The following is a 19,294-nucleotide window of genomic DNA, read 5'->3' as shown; positions in this document are numbered from 1 at the left end:
AATATGTAAATCAGTTTTATGGCACAATAAAGTAGGACCACAGTTCTCATCCTGTCATAACATTTTGACCTCATGATGGATCCGCCTTCTGACACTACAAATGAGCAGAATGCTTTACAACTGACTAAACTATGAACAGACCTTAAAAAGTGCTGGAGTAGCGACTCATGAAGGATGGGAAAACAGATCCTGAACCAATCCTTCAAATACAGCATAGTATTATTGCAGCCTATCAAAATCAGTCTTTGACATACTTCCATTTGTGCATCTAACATGAGAGGGAAAAATTGTACATGGGACTTTTCCATGTATTTTTCCCCCAACCTAAGGCAGATGTGGAGCAAGATTAGTTCCATCCCCTCCACCATCCAGTCAGAAATGATGAAGCTTCTTGAATGAGAAGCAAAATGTCTTCTAGTTCAAGGAAAAAAAGAGTCCAGTTGCCTTTTGAAAAAGCACATTTGAGACAACCATGACCTGGATGACCGAGACTCTCCATAGACAAAGCTGGCAAGACTATATCTATTTGTGAAGAATGGCTCAAATTTATTGAAGTTGTACAAAAAGTAACTTTTACTGTTACAACTAGTCCTCAACTTACAGCCACAGATGAAAGTCGTTGAGCAAAGTGATCATTAAGCTAGATGTCATATGAACCTTTGCTCAACAACTACAATCCCAGAATTCCTAGTTGCAATCATTAAGTGATCCTGCAGATGGAAGTCCAAGCTAATGAGGGGGCCTCAGGGGGGAAAGAGAGGCCCTGGAAGGCGCCTCGTAGACTTTGTACAAATTGGGGGTGTGGTTGCTGAGGACAGGTCTTTCCTCTCTGAGACTGAATATCCCGCTTAGATTTTGGTAGGGAAGATTTTCACCTCTCTGGAGGAGATAAATAAAGTCAAAAGGAAAGCTGGTAGGAGGTAAGACAGAGTGATCACTATGCTTAACAACTGCAACTGGAGAACTGCTGTCCTAAATTGGAATGGCCAATGATATTGCAGTTCATAACTGCATCACCGTGGCACAGTGGTTAGAGTGCAGTGCTGCAGGCTACTTCTGCTGACTGCCACCTGCCTGCAATTTGGCAGTTCAAATCTCACCAGGCTCAAGGTTGACTCAGCCTTCCATCCTTCTGAGGTTGGTAAAATGAGGACCCGAATTGTTGGGGGCAATATGCTGACTCTGTAAACTGCTTAGAGAGGCCTGTAAAGCACTGTAAAGCGGTATGTAAGTCTTGATGTTATTGCTATTGCTCTCACTAAGCAAGGGTCCAAATTATCGTCATAAACCAAAGACTACCTGCACCATGATTCTGCTGTTATATCTTCTCCAGGCTATAGTGCCTCCAATCCCAAAGATGCTTTTTCCAAAAGGCAACTAGACTTTCTTGATTTTTTTCTTTGAAAATTTTTTGCTTCTCATCCAAAAAGCTCCTTGGATGAGAAGCGAAACATTTTCAAAGGAAAAGCCAAGAAAGTTCAGTTGGAAAAAGTATCTTTGAGACAACCATGACCTGGATGATTGAGAATTTTCATAGTATTTAGTGCCTCCAACCATTCCTCATTCATATTTCCTTCCAAGTTTCTTATCATACCTACTCTAGATGCACTCTTAATGTCAAGATTCCTCTGAATACTGATACTGTTGTTTATTATTGCTTCATTTTTTTACATTGTGTCCAACTGTGATAATTTCTCATCAAAGTTATTTATAAATATGTTAAACAGCACAGAACCCAGAATGATGCTCTGTGCAATGTCATTCAAATATTTATAGGAATATCCTCAACTCCACCTGGACCAACCAAAGTATTCTAGACTTCTTCGCCCTCCAAAATAAACACACACTAACAGGCAAAGGGAGGAAAAAAATGTTACCCAATCCTTCACAATTTGCTGCAGACTGCAACTCACTCAAACACCGTTTCAGTTAAAATATTTGCTGGGAAGATTTTTTTTAATAGTTCATCTGCAACTGTGAAATTACATCTCTGAAAACTTAAAATACTGTCATCTCTCGTCCATAAACAAACACAACGTGCTATCCAAAAGTATCTTGTTTATTACTATTATTCCATCCGGCATCTAGAATAAATACAATATATTTTTATTCAGAATTATTAAGGCTATATTTAAATAAAAAAAATAAAAGAACTGTAAGACTCTGTTATAAAACTGTAAATTCTCAAAGTCTCCAAGTACTGCACAACATGAATTACAAAGAAATTTATCAAATGAAAAAGAGGATACGCTTTATAGTAACATAATTATTTTTATTTTCCGAGAAGATTTTTACTGCCTTAAAAAAAAAATCAAAATTCACTACAATCTAGAAACATATTTCAGACATCATAAAATGACATATCAGATAGTAAGAATGTCTTTTAGAAATCAAACTAGCTCTAGATTAAAAGGACGGTCACCATTACACAGCAACCATCTGCAGCCATCTTCCATATCCTTTTTTATTTATTCATTTATTTATTTCAATGGGTTTTTCTTTTATTGTTTATTTTCAACAACCGCTTCCTGGTCTAAGTGCTAGTAAAAATGGTAGCACAAAAGGGGGGAAATGCTTCATATGCATGTGCTCGGAAAACTAAGGAAATAATTCTGCATATTATCGCTAATCCATCAAAAGACATTATTGTACAAAAGAAATATTTTTAAAAGTCAACAGCCAGGAATTGAACACTGTTTTAATTATACATGTGCACACTTTTGTACATACTTGTCTCTGGGCTTCTTTGGAAAGTGGAAAATAATGTTCCCTAATTATCAGAAATCCCCAGTACAAAATACTCAAAATGAAAAGAAAAAAAACGTAGCAACGTATCCAAGAAAGCCAGAGAAGGCGGGAAACCTCTAGTGCTTGATATAAATTGGGGAGGGGAGGGGGAGAAAAACCAACCGAGCCGGGAAAGAGCGGTCTAGAAAGTTTCTGCCAACAGCAGCTGAGATGCTTCATCACCAGCCTATTTTCCAGACATTATGTTTCATATGGCTTCGAGGGTCACATGACAGCTGCAAACTAATGCCTTGAGGTCTGTTTCTGCCTCTCTGTGACACTGGCAGGCTGTGAGAGACTCCAACCCTGCAGAAAAGAATGTTCCCCCTTTTTTTCCATTACATCATGCAAACTGGTCCTGGGGGAAAAGGGAGAGATTCACAGCTGGTGGCAGCTGCAGTACCATCTGCTTTAGTTTGCTTGGCAGATTCCTACCGAACCTCTTCTGGGGAAGCATGCCTGTATCTCGATACAAAACACCCCATTGTGCAAAAAAAAAAAGAAAAAAAAAAGAGAGGATATTTGCAGATTGTGGAGGAGTGAGCTTTTCGCTAAATGGTCAGAAACGGAGGCATCAGGTGAGGATTTCTGATCACAGGAGAGGAGCCTACCACACAAAAGACAAAATTGCTAAACACGGCTGTGCTTACGGGAGAAACAAGGCCAGTGCCATAACCTGCCATCTGCTTGCCACAATGCCAGGATGGAAAAACTACAGTCAGCAATAATTTTGAAAAGAGGAGGGAGTGAAAGAGGAGGGGAAAAACAGCTTAAGCCTTCAAAGATAGAGATTAGCTGGAGCAACTTGGAAAAAACTGAAACTAACAACTTAGCCCTAGATGGGAAAAACTTCAAATATATTTATGAATACTGTCAGCACAGCTGATAATTTATGGGAGCCTCAGCTGGAAGAAAAGATTTTGCAGTCACTCACTGTGATAGTCAGAGAACTTCACCATAAAACTAATAGCAGAAAAAACGATTTTATCCCCCTCCTTTATTCTTTGTGATATGTATTGCCAACCACTAAGTTGCATTTTAGTTGTGAAAAGTCCTTTCCATATTTAGTAAGTATGAATACTGCTTGTTTGCTTGCCTTAGTCATGTTACACTCTTGGAATATGTTTAAACTTTTGTGGAAGACTTCAGAACTAATGCAAACTTTCGGTTCAGTGAGGTTTTTTTTTCTTTTTAATCTAATTATAGAGGAATAAGAAGTGGGGGAAATTGAACAATGCAACAAGCATGAATGATCAACAACAGGCTGTCCTTATTGCCATAATTCATTTGTTGAAAAAGCAACTTCCCTGCAGTAAAATGGCTGGCATTTTGGAGTACATGTGCAACAGATGCACCACAAATGAGTTGTTTCGGTTCTGATATCAACAATAGGCAAGACCTCTGATTTCAGGAACACTCCTGTGAACTCCCAACACTTTTGAAGTGTCTCACGTCTCATTGCTTCAGGCAATGTTTACTGTGCTGTTTTCAAAACTGTCTGGATTTGTAATGACTTACCATACATTTTGCCTTCATCAGACAATATGATTTTCCTCCTCCCGCAAGGGGGATATATAGCTAGGGCCTCCTGAAAGCTCTGCTCAATATCTGGGCTCCAGACCCCTTCTGCGTCATTGTCAATAGGTTTATCTGCAGAATCACTCATTCTTTCAATGTCCTCGGCAGGACTCTCGCTGCCGCTCCAGCTGCTGGGCTCAATGGTGGTGGCTGGTTGGTCCAAGCCTTAGCCTGGAAGCTTTAAGAGAATTAACCTAAAAACAATAAAGAACAGTTTCAGGTGAAATTTTCTTAGTTAGTTTTAATAATCAATAGAACAGAAGCACTAGTTGTACTTAGCGCTGTGGACAATTAAAAAAAATGAGTCAAGGTCTACTCTTAAAGCAACAGACGGGCTGGTATTCATTATTTCTGAAATTAATAAGAACTGTAATCAATACACATACTATTTTGGAATATACTGATTACACTGAATAACTATAATGGGTTCTAGAAATTTAGAACTAGTCCCTGTTGGAAAAAGGAAATATTTGTTTTAAAATGGGAAATTTGTTATTTTAATTCATCTCAAACGATCAAGGAAATTTGATACAAATGGAAAACCAGTATACTGCACTTTCTCTATTTTACCTCTGAATGGCATACTTTGCAACTGAAGAAACAAGAAAGCGACTAAGCCATTGAAAATAAATCATATAATACAGATAGTAATAACTAGACCAGATTTTTTTTTATCTGCATCAACTACAGAGAAAGAGATGGCTCTTCTTTCAGATGTGCAATCAATTTATTATGAAATAACCTAATATGACAACACCTGCTAAGTCCACTCGACTCACAGACATTTCATTGCTTCTCTTGTATTTGTGGAAAATGTACTGCTGATACAAAGGTGTGCTCCAGGCAAAAATCTGCTCTACCAGTAGGGCATCACAGTGGTAAGTCTGAAGAATACAGTGCAGAAGCACCAGGAACAGATTTATCTCAACCTGCTGAAGCATTGCTGATTCTTATTAGGGACAAATCATATACAGACAGACAAAGGCTACTATAAAAGATAACTACCAGAAACTTTTGCTCAAATGTTCACATCCTTCTTTTTTAAAAACAAAATTCAGATGAAAGATCTAAGAAAAAGTAGTAAAGTTTTTTCCCCTCCCCCTTTTCTCACAACACAGAGGAAAATATGGGAAATAAACCACATCATTTGCTTAACACTGCTGCATATTATGAATTAACCCGCGGCGAGTGATTTAGATCTGCCTCAATGAAGAGGCATGCCCTGGAGAAACATAATTCTCACTGAAGCAGAGATAAATTGATTTGCTCCAATGAAGGCCTTTGTGTTCTCTTGGCATTTCAATTCCCCACCTGCCATTTGCCAATGTCAGAAGCAGCTTCCACGTGCCTGTCCCAAAACCTCTGTGGTGAGGGCAGACCAAAGAAGGTGGAGCAATGTTTTGAGGAGGTAAGCTGTAAGGAGCTGCAAAACAAAGCAAAAGTTGCAAGCTCAGCATGCTCTCCTCCTCCTGGGTGACAACTCAGCAACCACCTCCTACATGGGTGAAAGGACAGCTGCTGGCCACAGCAAGTCTCTTGGGTGCAAATTAAGGTTTCCGGAGCTGAACAGAGTTTTAAACAAATTCCTCATTTTGGCAAATGCTGATATTTTACAGATGCAAACATCCGCTTTTTGTGACAAATTCTGTTTATTTCCAGAGAACTTGGTGATTAATCACTTAAAGCTCAGCTTTATGTATGAAAAGCCTATTGCATTTTAATCTGGAGTGAATCACTAGTATTGTGCAAAAGTAACCTTTGTATCATCCAATGTATAAAATGTCTATTACACTTTTGTGAGTAAACAGTCAATATTAAAATATTTCTATGCTAAATTTCAGAATGGTTTTTTTAAGTATAACTAAATAGTTTATGTACACCACAATTTAAACTAGGTGGGTAAACTTACTTGAATATTTTTAATACAAATTCACACATGCAAGATCATAATGTACCCAGGTGAATTACATGCATGTTAACTGAATTTAGTTTCCAAAACTGGAAAAAACACTCCCTTCAAACACTGATCTAAACAGTTTCAGCTAATTAATTTGCAGAAAAGAGCTTCTGATCCTATAGCAGAAACCTGACAATCTTTAAAACAATTTTGTTTTTCATTTACTGCACAATCCAAGTATTTTCAAAGCATCTAATGCTTTATTAACTTTGCCTCTATAATCTTTTATTTCTGCCTTGGATTCCCACCCCCCTTCTAATATTGTGCATGAAACATTTGGGTTCCTAGATGTGCAGACTACTTCTGGAACTGCAAAACATTCATTTCCCTTTTGCAAACAGATCCAGTCCATTTCTCTATCATTTCTTTTGTATATGTTGCAAACTGGACCTTTATGAGAATTTGGGCTCTCAATTCTACATTCAGTTCAATCTCTGGATTGGATCACTATGCTTTAATTACATGCAAATTGCTGGAGCTTGGCTTGCTAATAATTAACTTACCCTGTTTATTTTAACATGACTTAGTCGATATGTAACCTATTGTTAGCCAAGCAGGTCAAACTAGCTGGTAAAAATAGCTCAGTTCCCATTGTTTGCAATCAGAAAGGACAGAAAAGCATTTTGTCATCCAGATCACCTTTGGGTTGTTTTCAGTCCAGTATACCTGGGGAGGTAACATACCCTTTTTATCTGCATTAATTCCTTGGAAAATTGATTAGGTGGGGCAGAGGAACTTCAAGGGCCATCATTGCTGAACAATTTGTTCCAAGTTCTCTATAACTAAAAACTTTTTAAATCATTGCCAAAACTGAGGCATTCTCACAAAAACAAAATTCTATTTTTTAATGCTGAAAGCTTTATACAAGCTGTGTTGTTCTGACATTGCACTCCTGTTACATTTTCTTCAGAGGCGGGTTTCAAAACTCATCACTAACAGTTTGCTCGTGGGTGCACATGTGCTCACGTGCGATGCTTCTGCACAGAAACATCCGGGCGGGTGGGCGGAGCCTCCCGCCACAGCTACCGGTTTGCCTGAACCGGAGTGAACTGGTAGCAACCCACCACTGATTCCCTTCCATTTCAAATACAGAGAGACAAGTCCAGTAAAGCATAACTAAAAGTTGTATTTTCTTACACTTCCATTGGAACAAATACTTTATTTAACTAATTATAGGTTCAACATATACAAATCAGTGCCTTTTATGACCTGGTCTTATTACCAGATGCTACATTTGCATCAAACACACAGATTTTGTCTACAGAGTATTTACATAACATCCTGGCAAACACTTGGCAGAGATGTTCAGCAATATTTAACCAGATGAAGAAAATTATTTCCAATTAATAAAAGCTATCAAGTACAGGTTATTATATAATTTATTAAGATTTAACAACCCAAACCCTGATTATTATTTATTAAAAATCCTTAATATTAGCCTTAGCAAAAATTATAAGCAATATTAATAAATTAGAACAATGTTCAATTTAAATGTAAAGTTTGCTATTTGTATCATTAGGTCTCCAATTTTTTTTTGGGGGGGGGAGAGTACTCTACACTGGGATGGAAGCCCACGGGCTTCAGTAAAACCAAAGGTCAGAAATGCATTTTTGTTCCTTGATGTATTAGAATTATTTCAAGGAAATTATAAAATGAAGTCAAGAGAACATGATAAAGAAAAATACATTTGTCAATAGATTTCTTATGTACAATAGAAAGAGCAGCTTAAAATAGATAAATGATTTGGTGGTTTTCAACAAAATAAGATTAGATTTAAAATAAGAATTATGTACTAATGACGAACATGTTATTGCTAAATGTATAATTTTTTGTTGAGGTATACCAGAACAACGAATTAAAAAATGGATAATAAAATGGACTAAAAAATTTGTACTAATATACGGATGAATCAATGCAAAGACTGAAATTTACATTTTTTTCTTAGTTTCAAAGATAATTTTTATAAAATGATCTATTGTTGGAATTTGTCACCAGAGAAATTGTCTAGAATAAGGGTCCCCAACCCCTGGTTTGTGGCTCAGCGCCGGGCCACAGCCTGTTGGGAATGGGGTCACGGAAGTGGGGTGAATGTGCATGTGCACACACACAAAATCATCCCCTCCCCGCTCCCCCACTGCCGTTGCCTCTGCCAGTTTGCTGAGCCAGAAAGGTTGGAGATGGTTTGCCTAGAACAGTGATGGTTAGCCATTTGGTGCCACATGCCCAAAGCATGCACGCGAATGCATGTGCACATGCCTGAATTCCCAAAATGCAATGCAAGCACCCCGTGCATGCGCACTGCCCCCCACATGCCCTGTTTTGGCTTCCAGATTGGTGCAGGAGGCTTTCCAGGCCCAAAACAGGGCACAGGGGACCATGCGAGGTCCTCCTATGACCTGTTTTAGGCCTGGAAAGCCTCCTGCACCAACCTAGAAGCGAAAACGGGGTACAGGGGCATTGCACAAGGCCCCCTCCATGCTATTTTGTATCTGGAAAGCCTCCTGCACCAACCTGCATCCCTTCGCACATGTACCCTGCCCCCCGTGCATGCATACATGTCCCCTGCATGCACCCCCGCGCATGCGTGGCAGAGACTAAAAGACCAGCTGACCAGCTGACCGGCATGCGTGTATGTCCGATGGAGCTGGGCTGGGGCGACTGCTGGCGTGCCAAAAGAGAGGGCTTTGAGTGCCATAGGTTCACCATCATGGGCCTAGAATGTACAGCACTATAGCACTTACACATATATACCTGTTGTTACCCAGGCCCAAGTAGGTAGTAGGAAACTCAGTTCATGGGAAAAAAAACTTTATTCGAACAGCTGAGAATTACTTCATTCCAAGCATAGTTCAACTAAATTAAAACAAATTCTTCCCAACACAAATTCCTCAGTCCTATCGCAAACCTTGGTCCAATTAGGCAAACTGCCAAAGGCCTTTCTTGGCAAACGTTCAGAAGTCACAAAAATAAATGCAAAACATAGACGAAGCGGAAGACAAAGCTACCAATATTGTTTTCCGGCAAAGCCCAAATGCCATTGCTGGTCTGTTTTAAGCCTTATGGGAGGGGCCAATCATCCTAACAAACAGGAAGCAGCAGGTGAAACTAACCAGGATCACATCAGATACCTGTACAATTAGCACAGGGGCCCCCCCAAGGCTGTGTGCTCTCCCAACTTCTATTCTCTCTGTATACCAATAACTGCATCTCCAACGATCTATCTGTTAAACTACTGAAGTTTGCAGTAGTTCAACAGTGATCGGTCTCATTCGAGACAATGATGAATCTGCATATAGATGAGAGGTCGAACGACCAGCCTCGTGGTGCGACCGAAACAATCTGGAACTGAACACACTGAAAACTTTAGAAATGGTGGTAGACTTTAGGAGAAACCCTTCCATACTTCCACCTCTCACAATACTAGTCAACACAGTATCAACAGTAGAAAGCTTCAAATTTCTAGGTTCTATCATATCGCAAGATCTAAAATGGACAGCTAACATCAAAAACATCATCAAAAAAGGACAACAAAGAATGTTCTTTCTGCGCCAACTCAGTAAGCTCAAACTGCCCAAGGAGCTGCTGATCCAGTTCTACAGAGGAATTATTGAGTCTGTCATTTGCACCTCTATAACTGTCCGGTTTGGTTCTGCAACCCAACAAGAAAGACACAGACTTCAGAGGATAATTAGAACTGCAGAAAAAATAATTGCTACCAACCTGCCTTCCATTGAGGACCTGTATACTGCACGAATCAAGAAGAGGGCCGTGAAAGTATTTACAGATCCCTCACATCCAGGACATAAACTGTTTCAACTCCTACCCTCAAAACGACGCTATAGAGCACTGCACACCAGAACAACTAGACACAAGAACAGTTTTTTCCCCGAAGGCCATCACTCTGCTAAACAAATAATTCCCTCAACACTGTCAAACTATTTACTAAATCTGCACTACTATTAATCTTCTCATCGTTTCCATCACCAATCTCTTTCCACTTATGACTGTATGACTGTAACTTTGTTGCTGGTAATCCTTATGATTTATATTGGTATATTGACCATCATTTGTGTTGTAAATGTTGTACCTTGATGAAGGTATCTTTTCTTTTATGTACACTGAGAGCACATGCACCAAGACAAATTCCTTGTGTGTCCAATCACACTTGGCCAATAAAAAATTCTATTCTAGAAATGCAAGTAGAAAAAATTGGGACCACCTTTGGTGGGAAGGTAACAGCGTTCTGTGCGCCTTTGGCATTGAGTCATGCTGGCCACATGACCACGGAGACATCTTCGGACAGCGCTGGCTCTTCAGCTTTGAAACGGAGATGAGCACCGCCCCCTAGAGTTGGCAACGACTAGCACGTATGTGCGAGGGGAACCTTTACCTTTACCTTTACCTTAATCTGCACTACTATTAATCTTCTCATCGTTTCCATCACCGATCTCTTTCCACTTATGACTGTATGACTGTAACTTTGTTGCTGGTAATCCTTATGATTTATATTGATATTGATTGTTCCTGATTGCTTATTTGTATCCTATGATTATCATTAAGTATTGTATCATTAAATGTTAAATTGTACCCTATGACCATCATTTGTGTTGTAAATGTTGTACCTTGATGAAGGTATCTTTTCTTTTACGTACACTGAGAGCATATGCACCAAGACAAATTCATTGTGTGTCCAATCACACTTGGCCAATAAAAATTCTATTCTATTCTATTCTATTCTATTCTATTCTATTCTATTCTATTCTATTCTATTCTATTCTATTCTATTCATCTCTTGGCCCTACTCCCGAGTTGTCCTTTTTGCTTGAGCTGCTCTTGCCTTCTGGCAGCTCTTCTCATGTGTGCATTAGGAACAGGCTCCTCCTGTTCCTCTGCCTCACTACTATCAGTCTCTGGAGGCTCTGGAGTCCGCACCTCACTCCCCGATGTCCCTGGCCTCACCTCAGCCTCATTGCTGTCCGACTCCGTTGCCAGCTCTGCCGGCTGCTGGCGGACAACAACAATACCACTTCATAGTGCTTTACTACCCTAAGGGGTTTACAAATGTGAGCATGTAGCCCCCAACAATCTGTGTCCTCATTTTACCCACCTCAGAAGGATGGAAGGCTGAGTCAACCTTGAGCCCATCAGGATCAAACTGCTGGCAGTCACCAGTCAGCCTGCAATACTGCATTCTGCATTTTTGTCTTTTGTCTTTTCTCTCTTTTGTTCTTTTTTCTTTTTATTAGTTTGTGCTAAACTTTTACGTTCTTTGTAAAAAAATTAATATAAAAAAATTCTTTTTCAGTCCTGTCCATTATTCTCAGAAATAATGTTAGATTTCAGGTAAATGGCTTCACAAGATGCCTTTTATTTTAAATGTCCAGAGAAACAAATCAGAATAAACAGTTGCCTTTTCACCTACATGGCTTAAAAATTATTTTACAACTCCTTTTGCATCATTAGACAGAGAAAAAGAAAACCATGCAATTAAAAACTGTGTTTTGCCTAAACATTAAAACAGGGTTGCTTATGAGCTGAACTTTATATTTTCAAAAAAGAGAAGAAACGATTACTTTTTCCTTCATTCCAGCAACCTAGAACATAGCTTATTGCCATAATTAATCTAAAATTGTAGCTGATATAGACATGGATTGAATAACAATCATATTTATTTCTCTCTCCTCTGTTTTTCTGTAATATAAACTAATTCATCTCAAGCACATGGGGTTCTTGTTACAATTCTAAAAGAAGCATACGAGTCCAGAACAGGAAAAAAATTATATATGAAAATGGCAAACATCATTAGCACTGATTGTAGTTCTGATACTCTCAAGGGGTATTCTAAACATTGAAATCTTGTTCCCACAATTGCTTCCAAGAATAATTTTAGCCAATGTGATTAAATCAATTTAAACAACAATGCTGCATTCCAGTTTATGGTTTCTTCCTCAACAGAATTAAAACATGATAATAAAGGATCAAATAGTACATTCTACATAGTGTTTTCCTTATACAGTATAATCTTCAAGAATTCTTCCAATAGTTTTTGTATGTAATACATTTCTGTTGTGTGGAATTTTTTTAAAAAAAGTTTCCTTTACTTCACCAAAGAACTTAAAAGGGCTCTTCTCAATCCCCCCCCCCACCTTGTTTGTTTAAATAATTTCCAACATAGCCAACTAGATAGGAATTTGGGAAATTGTAGGCCCAAAACATCTGGAAAGTGCCAGTTTGGGGGAAGAATCACGTTGCAAAATTCCAGATTTGATTTGCATTTAGGAAATACTTTCCACTGACTCTAACCTACTCCTGCACTTTGAAATTCATGACATGAACAAATGTAAAGCAGATCATTCATGTGAGATAGTTCTATGTGAGATACATTTGAAGGACTGTGTTACATTTTCAAGGATAACTTTTAGGCTCTCAAGGGCCATTAAAGAAAACCCTACACTCTTCACTTCTTTTTAGCATCTTTTTCCTCAAGGAGTTAAGAGAAAAAAATAGGGAAATTTCTTCCCATTGTTCATTGGAAGGAAATGGGGTTGTATAAAGATCCCTTCTATTACAATTGGTAATTGACAGGGCAGAATGAGATGAAGTGATTTATCTCGGAACATATGATTAAAGGTCCTTGGTGTTCTCTGTGCTTTGTTGTTTTTTTGCAGACATTTCATTACTCAAACTAGGTATTTATTTATTTATTTATTTATTTATTTATTTATTTATTTATTTATTTATTTATTTATTTATTTATTTATTTTAAAATACTATATAAACATTAAAAGAAATTAAAAAACATATTATAATGTGGCCGAAATATTAAAACAATTTAAAATCTTAAAATATAAATAACCCCAATAAAATTTCAATCCAGTCCAGGTAGCAGCGATTATCTAGTTTAATGAAAGATCTGCAAGGAAACAGACAAGCTTAGAGAGTACCAAGGACCCTCATTTCAACCCTGAGCTACAAATATTCTCCTTTATTGGTACATATGGTTAAAGAAAGCGTATAGTTTGGAGATTTACTTTTTGGTGATCCTCCACTGTGCTGTAAGAATAAAGTTTTCATATTTTATCCTTTCTAAATTTTATTTTGTTCAAAAAATTAAAGTACAAACTTCAAAAAAAAAGAAGAAGAAAAAATTACAAAGACAAAACAAAACTAGACAAACCATGAAAGAGAATCCCGAAAGGCCTCTCTTCCTGTGAGGTTAAAACATAACACTTGCTCCTATAATTGTATAATGAACAATTTGTGATCAAAATGAACAAATGGATTTATTAAGACTGCACTTTTACCTGTGGGTCTTAGATTCTAAAGGGCAGATGTATAGGGAACACACAATACAGTCTTAGATAAGGCACCCCAAAATTACCAGTTTTGGCTCACAACTGAGGCCCTCCCGTTTTGTTGTGATGATGTTACTGCATAAGGAGGCTAAAAGGAAAATACTACTTTGTATAAATAAATATATGCAGGTATTCCTGAAATGTTTGACTTTTGTCATTTCTTTTCCTAAGCCTGTAGAGCAGGGGTGTCCACTTGTGTCCTCACGCGATATGTTAACGTGACGTATCGGGGCTTTTTGTCCCCATTGCTAAACTGGGCGTGGGCGAGGCCAGCACTTGAAACAAAGGGCCTGTGGGCCGCAAGTTTGACAGCCCTGATGTAAAGCATGATTTTCTTAATTACTAGGCATTGTGCAAATGTAAAGGTTCAACAGAAGAGCCATAAAGGTGATCACAACCACATAATATCCTTATCCCAGTTGGGTTGGGAAGTCAGAGAAAACTGTGTACAACAGCTGCATGAAGCATACATTGGAAAACGCAACTTTTGGCACTTGACAAGGAAATGTTTTTGGAAAGTGTAATGCCAGTTGGACCTACACTGTCCACTCTGAAAAGGTGCAGCTATGCATAAATCCAGAGGAGAAAAGGTAGGATTGGAAAAAGAACAATACAGGACAATTCAAAATACTTTCACATGATTGTGCCACATAATCAAGGATTATTTTTACTGGCACTACAAAAAATGACAGAGAAGAGGATTGCCAAGGGATGTGAAGTTAAGAAATGCAAAGAATAATTCCAAGATTTCTAGGCCGTGAAGGCCTTCATGTCACTGATAAGAATCTACCACTTCGCCAACAGTTAGGAAACACAAAATAATTTGACAAAGGAAGGATCTAGTGACAAGTGATCCTGTTCATACCATGTACTTCCCTATGCATTTGGAAGCACGAACTGAAATCTGATAGCTGCAAAAACGAGATAGGATCTTTGAACTCACCCACACACTGTGCCCTGGGCTATATCTCCCTAGCAAGACAAGAAAACTAGATTTTGCTGCAAGCAGCTGTCCTCAAATCCCAATCTACGCTTTGCACATGGGTGGGAAAAGCCTTCCAGCAGCAGGTGCAAAGAGGTGCAAAAGCTCAGTCTTACACTTGATAGCTATATAAGCCTTCTGGCAGCTTGCCAACCAAGTGGGTCAGCCATGCTTTGAACCTGCCAGCTGTATTCAATATTTCAAGAACAGGTTGCTACAGCAGCCCTTCGGCAAGTTATTTATTTCCACAACAATAGGATAACAAGCCAGACCTCTACATACCCTCTGCATACCCTCATTTAAAAACACACACACACACACACACACACACACACACACACACACACACACGGCTAAAAGAAAACAGAATAGATTCAGCCCATTTCTTTTCATTCCTACCCTTCAAAACAGAGATTTGGGATATACATAGAAAAGTAAATGTATCACTCTTCTGAAGCTAAGGAAAACTGTACAATCTCTGTACGCATTTAACAATCTTTGGGTCACTACTGGCAATGTAGAAATATGTGTTAAAGCTACGCAATGTTTTGAAATTGATTTGGACATAATATTTTGGAATGTACAAGAGTTTAAATAGAGTTTAAATCTGTTTGCCTGATTAAGGGAGCTGTGTCTTTTTTTTTTTTCACAATCATGCAGCTGTTCCAGGTAGAACCACAGGCAGTCCTTAACTTATGACCACAACTGAGCCCAAAATTTTATGTTGTTATGTGAAACATTTGTTTACTGAGTCCTGCCCCATTTTATGACCTTTCTTGCCCCGTTTGTTAAGTGAACCACTGCAGTTGTTAAATTAGTCACACAGCTGTTAAGTGAATCTGGCTTCCCCATTGACTTTGCTTGTTGGAAGGTTGCAAAAGGTGATCACTGGAACCATCATAAATATGAGTCAGTTGCCAAGCTCCTGAATTTTTTTTTTATTAAAGAGTTTTACAAAGAATTTTTTCAATACATCCCACTCCCCTCCCTCCACCCATCTTCACACACACACACCCGGACTTCCCAGAGCAAAATACAGGATATAAGATCTAACAATCATAAGCTAAAATACACTAATTATCCATAAATTCCCATCCCTCCCCTATAACCACAACTCTTCTTCTCCATAATAAAGAAAAAAAAAGGAAATTTGATATTTCTTCATCCAATAATTGTTCTAATTGTAGTCAATCCATCTTATTCATTCCAGTATATTTTTTTGTGGGTATTCATTCAGGTACACTGAAATTTCCACCGCTTCCAACAGTTCAGTACTTTTAGCATCCATACCCAATAACATCAATTACTAAATAAACATTATCTTCTTCTAGATTTTTTTTATATAATCAACCAAACTTTAACATTTTATAAAATTTTCTCTCTTAACTTTTTAACTTATATACAATTAACATTTACCCTCCCCCATATTTCCATATCAATGAATTACCAAATATTTTATAACCATTTTGTCATACAAGCCTTAATCAATTCCATCTCTTTTTTTAAAAAAAATTTCCCAACACTTTATATGACTTCAGTTTTTGTCCAACATAACTAAATCCACCATATATAATAAAATAACATCAATATATCTCCCACATTTAAATTACAGATTAAGACACATACACCCCAATTTAATTTCCAAATACCATCTATAAAGCATTTTATATAAGAAAAAAATTTTTTTTCCTGAATTTTATACTTATCTAATTAACTACTTACTAAAGCCAATTATAAATTATCCTTTCTACTTTTTATATCCAAAAATTTTGCTTGTGATTTACCCTTTCCCATAAAAAGAAGCTCTTTTCATTTGAAATTGTTGCTTCTTTACTCCTTGTTCTTTACGTTTAGTAATCACAATCATTCTTTGCTCTTCCCCTGCTGCTTTCAACCTTTCTTCCTTAGTCACAGCCTCTACTTTAGATTGTATTTGCTTTGCTACCTTCTCACACTTTTTAACCACATCCACTTCTCTTCCCATTTTAACTTCTAGAAGTGGTGGAGTTCCAGCCTTCAATACGTTAGTATAAAAATCTCTTGCTTTAAACACCGTATTAAGTCGATATTTTTCTCCTGCATAATTTACTGTTAGTCCAGCTGGAATGTCCCATCTAAACTGTATCTGACGATTTCTAAATTCGTCCACCAAAAAAGCAAACTTTTTTCTATTTCTTAAAATTTTTGAGGGAACACTAATATCTCTTGTCCTAATATTTGAGTTTTATTTTTATAAGAAGCTTGTAAAATCTCGGTCCTAATCTTCCTAGTTGTAAAATAAATCACTACATCTCTTGGTAACTGTCTTTCTCTTGCAACCCATGAATTAACACGATAGATTTTTTCAATTTGTGTTTTAAGATCTACAGGTTTCTGTCCAATCATCTGTGCAAAAACCTCTGCAAAGACATCTTTTAAATTGTCTCGCTTATTTTCTTTCAAACCTCTCACTCTCAATGCAGATTCCATTACTCTATATTGCAACAAAACTCGTTCTTCATCTGCAGTGTCTGCCTTAGTCTGAAGCTCCTCTATTTTATTTTTAAGTCCAAATTAACTTGATTAAATTCTTCAATTCTTTCATCCAGCTGATTTGTGTATTCAAGAAAACTTTTAATTGCTGCCACCATATCTTCTTTTATTTCTTCATCCTGAGCTTCAAGAGTATCTTTAACTTTCATTATTTTCTCTTCAATTTCCTTGAACTTTTGGTTTATAGCAAAAATTTGAGCCTTTAGAAATTCCTTCAACTCTTCTTGTAATTTATATATTTGAGCTAACAAGGCACCAGTTTCCTTAAAAACAGCAGGCTTTAATTGCACAGAAGCCATCTTACTTAAACTTTATACTTTGCAACAAAGTCAAATCTGTTCATAAACTCCTTTTTTGGGTTGGGTAAATTAATTCTGCAGTCCTTCAACTTTTCTCTTTAACATTTCTTCATATAAGTATAAAATCCAGCAAGCTTAAACAGAGTTAAGGGCGCTAACGATACTAACAAGGACTTCCTTAACTTTTGTTTTCACACTCTATTAAGCAGAGGCACCATTTCCTTTCTTCTCAAGTACCATTCAAAGATCAAGTTGAGGTCTGGTGCTTACATCAGGCTGTCCTCCTGTCTTTGCTCCGTCTGCTTAAAGTAAATTAAGATTGATCTTCATCTTGATAGCAGAGATGGTCGCGGCATTTTGTTCTGCATTAATAAATTAATGCAGAGGATCCCGGCTCTGGAGCTTTCGCCAGGCTTAAATAGGGAGCTCTCACCCTTTTTGCCCCTAGAATTTTTTCTGGGGCTCTCAGGAAGCTCTACCTCCACCTGGCAGCTCACCTTTCCCTCTTCTTCTGAGGGAAAGATTTCCAAGCCATCAGACAGCTGATGAGCGCTGTCTGAACGACTTTAACAAGATCACGGGTCTGACGGTCCAAAAGGACCGTCTCCAATGCCTGCGGCACCACCAGAAGTCCCGCCAAGCTCCTGAATTTTGATCACGTGGCCATGGGGATTCTGCAATGGTCAAAAGTGTTAAAAATTATCATAAGCCGCTTTTTTTCAGTGCCGTTGTAACTTTGAATGCTCACTGAATGAACTTTTGTAAGTCGAGGACTATTGATTTATGACCATTGAACAAAATACATCTATTAGATAAGAAATGCTTTATCTACTGAGAATACTTAATGTCTCGCTTTCTGCACTAATGGAATCTCTGTGCATTTAATTCTAAGCCATATATGAGCTCCTAAATTTATATTAAAACTTTTAAAAGATTTTCTTTCGCCCGCATTCCCTGAACCCTAGACCCATGTTTCACAATCTTAGCAAATTTAAGATATTTAGACTTCAACTCCCAGAATTCCCTAACCAGCATCTTGAATTCCAGACATTTTAAAGTTCTTAAGTTTGAGAAATGCTGCCCCAGACCATGTTCAAGACTCCATTTCAAATTGCTACCTTAGGGTTGAGATTGCAACTCCAGAAATTTCCAGATTGGGTAGGAAATCCAGGACTTGAAGTCCTGAAGGATACCACTTCGGAAAGGCAGTTCTAAACACTGCAGACAAAAACAAAATAAGCTGCACCAACACACAAGCTATTTCCTTTCTAGAAATCTGTAGGCAATTTCTAGACTCTATGAATTACAAGTTGAGGGTCTCCTGGTAATTCTTCAAAGGGCCATAGTGCTCTTTCAGAAGATATTACAAAGTCAATAGCAGTAGAAAAAGCTCCAGCATTTCACCATGAACCTAAAGCCTTTTCAAAGGATCCTGGAAATGTAAGCTCATACTGTTAATAATTGGTGGCAGCCCAACAAATATTGGAAGCATGTTTTCATAAATATCTTTAGTGATTTGAGAGAAAAGTACATGAGCAACTGGAACAGTTTGATACACCTAATTATATAAAAACAAAATTCATAATAATAATAATAATAATAATAATAATAATAATAATAATAATAATAATAATAATAATACATAACCGAGTTGCTAAATTAATCCACTGGTCATTATGTAAAAAATACGACTTACCTGTAACCAAAAAGTCATGGGAACATAAAGTGGAAAAATTTATAGAAAATGAGAAGGTGAAGATCTCGTGGGACTTTCAAATACAGATGGATCGTCTATTTGGAACAC

General features: G+C 37.7%; 1 protein-coding gene across 11 annotated transcripts in view; it reads right to left on the bottom strand.

Moving 5' to 3' along the window:
- Nucleotides 1-19,294, bottom strand: part of TEAD1 (TEA domain transcription factor 1) — a 245,365-nt gene that overhangs the window by 141,354 nt on the left and 84,717 nt on the right. For 9 of the 11 annotated variants that reach the window (XM_058160221.1, XM_058160196.1, XM_058160257.1 and 6 more), the window contains one exon: nucleotides 4,306-4,559. The exons of the other annotated variants lie outside the window; for them this stretch is intronic. In XM_058160221.1, coding sequence (XP_058016204.1) covers nucleotides 4,306-4,453 — 148 coding nt within the window. In that variant the 5' untranslated portion in view covers nucleotides 4,454-4,559. The remainder of the gene's footprint in view (nucleotides 1-4,305; nucleotides 4,560-19,294) is intronic. 11 annotated transcript variants of the gene reach the window in all.

Source organism: Ahaetulla prasina, chromosome 1, assembly GCF_028640845.1.
Source record: "Ahaetulla prasina isolate Xishuangbanna chromosome 1, ASM2864084v1, whole genome shotgun sequence".
Lineage (NCBI taxonomy): Eukaryota > Metazoa > Chordata > Lepidosauria > Squamata > Colubridae > Ahaetulla > Ahaetulla prasina.
This window is presented reverse-complemented; position numbering and strand designations above follow the sequence as displayed.